Genomic DNA, 4,339 nt, shown 5'->3' on the forward strand with positions numbered 1-4,339 from the left:
GGCTTTTACTGTGTCACGATGAACACTAGATGTCTATGAAACTGCTGTATCCATTATGTAAACCCTTACCTGTGATATTGTAATGGCAATAACTTTTGTGTTTAATGTGACAATGATCTCATGGGACCAACACTTTCAATACTGCAGTTAGTTTCAGTGATCAATCAGTGATTATGTCACCAGCCGAACTGAACAGCAAATCACTCAGATATTATATAATCAATATAATATATAATCAATATGCAGTACACTAAACACGTGCAATTACACCTGTGGTATATTTTTTGCTTTGTATGTTGTTGTTCTTACAATAGAGATGTCGTCAAAGCAGAAATGTGAGTAAATGTAATTGTGATGCATTTTGATACAGACCCAATGTAAGGAAATGCCATCAATAAAGACAGTTGATAGTTCTGTGCATTTTATTTAATTAAGTGTGAAACAAACATGAAAATCAAACCAATTTCTAGATCAAATAAAATAAAAGTATTATTTATTAATTATTATTATTTAAATTATTAATTATTAATTATTATTATTATTATTATTATTATTATTTATCTTATTAATGATTAATTATAGATCATATCTTAAGTGGAATTTCCATCCAACAGGAGCTAGTCTCTAATACAACAGGCATAGAGTTAAGAACAACAGCAACACATCCGCATTATAACCCCAAATGAGAACCATTGCCGGTGGTGTTGGTATGTATGTAGTTATTGTACTTCCAGCAATTGTTGTAAAAATCAACAAAAATTACAACAGGAAATCAGGGACAGAAACAGGAAACTCATTACACAACCCTTTGTGAAGTCTTCACTGCAGCAGAAGCTTTTCTAAAACTTCCCAAAGTTAAAAGAGAACGGGAAGGCATCCTCAGGCCCCTGCGTCTCGCGGCTGACTGAGGTCTGCTCGGGGGTCTTGGCACCGAAAGAGAACTCGAAACTATCTTCTGACCTTTCACCTTGGTCAAACAGGAAGCCTGCAAAACAAACAAGTACATGACACTTCACATGAAGTATTCATTCATTAAGCCCAGTGTGAGAGATGCAAACAGTACAGGCCAGAACTTCAACAATAGAGTATGTTTACCACTGGAGTGTTTGGATCCAGAGGGTTTCTGAAAAGACACAAGCGTTAAGACAAACTAGCAACAAGATTCTGCACAGATCATTTAGCCACAAAGCTCTGCAACATGTAGACTGTTTCTATATGTGACTGTTGTACTGTATGTGTGTCCATGGGTTGTTCAATGTTGTGTCTGTGTGTGTAAGTTGTTGCTGCTGCTGTTGAAACAGGCCTCTCTTGAAAAATACATTTCATCTCACTGAGACTAACCTGTATGAATAGAAAACGGGTACCTTTTCATCTCACTGAGACTAACATGTATGAATAGAAAACTGGTACCTTTTCACTGAGACTAACATGTATGAATCGAAAACTGGTACCTTTTCACTGAGACTAACATGTATGAATAGAAAACTGGTACCTTTTCACTGAGACTAACATGTATGAATAGAAAACTGGTACCTTTTCACTGAGACTAACATGTATGAATAGAAAACTGGTACCTTTTCACTGAGACTAACATGTATGAATAGAAAACTGGTACCTTTTCACTGAGACTAACATGTATGAATAGAAAACTGGTACCTTTTCACTGAAGTATGAGCTTGTAAAAGAGAAAGGGCTTTCCTGCAACGGACAAATGGAGATGTTTTAATTCAGATTTGGACATTAAGTCATCTTTGCAAAGATGTGTCATTCTCTAGTTGCTCTTCCTCACCTCCTCTTGGGAGGAGCCCAGGTCAAACCCAGAGAAGCCAGGTGTGGTGGGAGTCGTGCTCACGCCGAATAGAAAACCTGGCGACTTCGCTTCAGAGCCGTCCTGGCGGCCTGGTGAACTCCCGGGGCTACTGCTGAAAGATTTAACATGACGTTGAACTTAAGTCTTGACACTACGGGCTGGTTTCCAGGACGCCCGTACCCGAATCGCAACGGAGTTTAGTCAAAACCACGCCTATTTCCACATATGACGTACACGATGCGTGAGAGAGGCGAGAGGGAGATGTTGATGCTGGATCACAGTTAAGGTTAGGGTCAAGCCCAATTTATACTTCTGCGTCGAATTCACGCGCGGCTACGCCGTAGCCTACGCAAGGGCTCTCCCAATTTATAGTTCTGCGTTGGTCGGTCTGCGTCGCCCTGCAATTACCACTTGATCCATATTTCAAATATGGCGGTCTAGCAGCGGATGAGAAGCGGAAGAAAGAAGTCGGAATCATATGACGCTACCAGGCGGACCAATCACAGTTCTTACGGTCTGTGTAGGTGTGCCGCGTAGTTACATTTTCGGAGAGGTGCGCGAAAAGGTACGGCGTAGGCTACGGCGTAGGTTCCGGGCCTACGCAGGCTACGGCGTAGATTTTACGCAGAAGTATAAATTGGGCTTTAGGGTTAAGGTTAGGGTTGGGTTTAGGAAAATGTATGCTAGCTATGGTTAGTGTTAGGGTTACGGCCGAGAGCTGCGGTGTCCAGGGTAGTCGCTTCCAGGACTGATTAAGCCCAGTTCTAGACTAAAGCATCCATCATGGAGATTGTCCATTGAAAGTGTGATTGAATCCCGGACTAGGCCTAATCTTTGTCTGGGAAACTGCCCCATTATTTATGGTAGTAACAACAGGGAATCAGTGGGTTATCTTGTATGTACGAATTCTAAAGTGTGGAATGTCTTACTTGAGTGAGAAGGTTGGGGTGGTGGAGTAAGCTTTCATTCGTGCAGGTGAAGACTGAGGATGGGTTCTCACAGGTGAGGACTGAGGGCAGGTCGCGCCCCCCTCATGTTCCTCCTCACCAGCAGGGTGCGCTGCCTGCTCATCTCCCTCTGGTTCTCCCTCCTCCACCTCAGGCTCCAGTACCTTCGCTATGTTAAGCTGCTCCACCTATTCACAAAAACCTTTCTTCTAATTTAGCTTTCACATAAAATTCAGTATATATAACACAACAATTCACCTGCATTGCATATCGGACATATGTCAGACAGTAAGCATCTGGTTTCTGTTTTCCAGGGTTCCCACACCTTCTGAAACATCAAATTCAAGCACCTTTCAAGGACTTACAAGACTCAATTCCCTCAAATTCAAGGACCTAACACAGCATAGTTTGAGACAGATCTAGATGAGAATTTAGTGGGGATCTAGAGGGGAATTCAAGCACTTTCAATGATCCATGTCTATTTTAAAAAACTTTTAAGACCTTGATTTTTCTCAAATTCACAAACTTTCAAGGATTTCAAAGACCCGTGGGAACCCTGTACAGTAGTCCTACATGTTGGTCAACAATATACACAGGACCTGTTCCTCTGCTCCGCATCCCTGGTCCTGATCCATGCTCTGATCTAGAGGATAAATACAAAAACAAAACCATATCGAAACATTTTAAAATGTCTAAAATCTTCTCCATTGTTATAAATACAAATTTGTAACATGATAGTAACGATCAGATCTCAAAGTGAAGCATTGTTCAGTTATAAAAACACCACATGTTACTGTCCACATGTGACTCTGCTATAAAACACCTTACCCATTGACTCTGATATAAAACACCTTACCCATTGACTCTGATACACATTTTGATATGTGAAAAAAGTATAAACGCACTTGCTGTGGTGACGAAGCAAATTCCTATATGTGTAATGCATAGTGGCAATAAACGTTATCTCAATCTCAATCTCAATCTCAATATAAAACACCTTACCCATTGACTGTTATAAAACACCTTACCCATTGACTCTGGGTTTGATCGCAACTCGAAACTTGCGTCTCCTGTTGCATCTCGGCCAAGGTTTCTCTCCTGATTCTCATCAATCATTCCCTCCACCACTCTCTGGTGACAACCCTGGAAAATGAGTCCAGGTTCACGAGAGTTGGCACTACTACGCATGCTGAAAGACGTGTAGTGAGCGACCACTTTCGTTTTGTCGAATTGGGTTAACGATACCCAATTGATCATTTAATTACATTACTACTCAATCCTAAAACAAATAATCTTCGCTGCATGATGTCCTTATGGCATTTCTGCTTTAACAGGACGCTAGAGACAGTAGAGATTGACAGGAAGGATGGGTGAGAGAGGGGGAGATGAGACATGCAGGAGATGTCGACGGCCAGAATCGAACCAGGGACCCTGATGTTTGTGCATGCCCCTTAGTGTGCTACACCACCCCCTTCATTGCATGATTGATCTGTTCTATTCACCGCCCATTATAGCTACACAGCACCGGGTAAATCACTAACTGAGAGAGGCCAGAGTGAGAGGGGTGACGTTAGGGGCCAGA

At 41.7% G+C, this 4,339-nt stretch overlaps 1 protein-coding gene across 1 annotated transcript; it reads right to left on the reverse strand.

The window, feature by feature from the left end:
• Positions 1–839: 839 nt before the first annotated feature.
• On the reverse strand, positions 840–3,086 carry LOC308149729 (uncharacterized protein; the record flags this gene model as incomplete). Its single annotated transcript, XM_080522626.1, has 5 exons — positions 2,740–3,086; positions 1,790–1,922; positions 1,657–1,698; positions 1,096–1,123; positions 840–985 (listed from the first exon to the last, which is right to left on the reverse strand). Exons 1-5 carry the CDS (start codon positions 2,775–2,777, stop codon positions 840–842), a joined length of 387 nt encoding a protein of 128 aa, XP_080378752.1. The 5' UTR covers positions 2,778–3,086.
• Between the last annotated feature and the right edge of the window lie 1,253 nt (positions 3,087–4,339).

This window comes from Nansenia antarctica, assembly GCF_963989245.1.
Source record: "Nansenia antarctica genome assembly, chromosome: 2".
NCBI lineage: Eukaryota > Metazoa > Chordata > Actinopteri > Argentiniformes > Microstomatidae > Nansenia > Nansenia antarctica.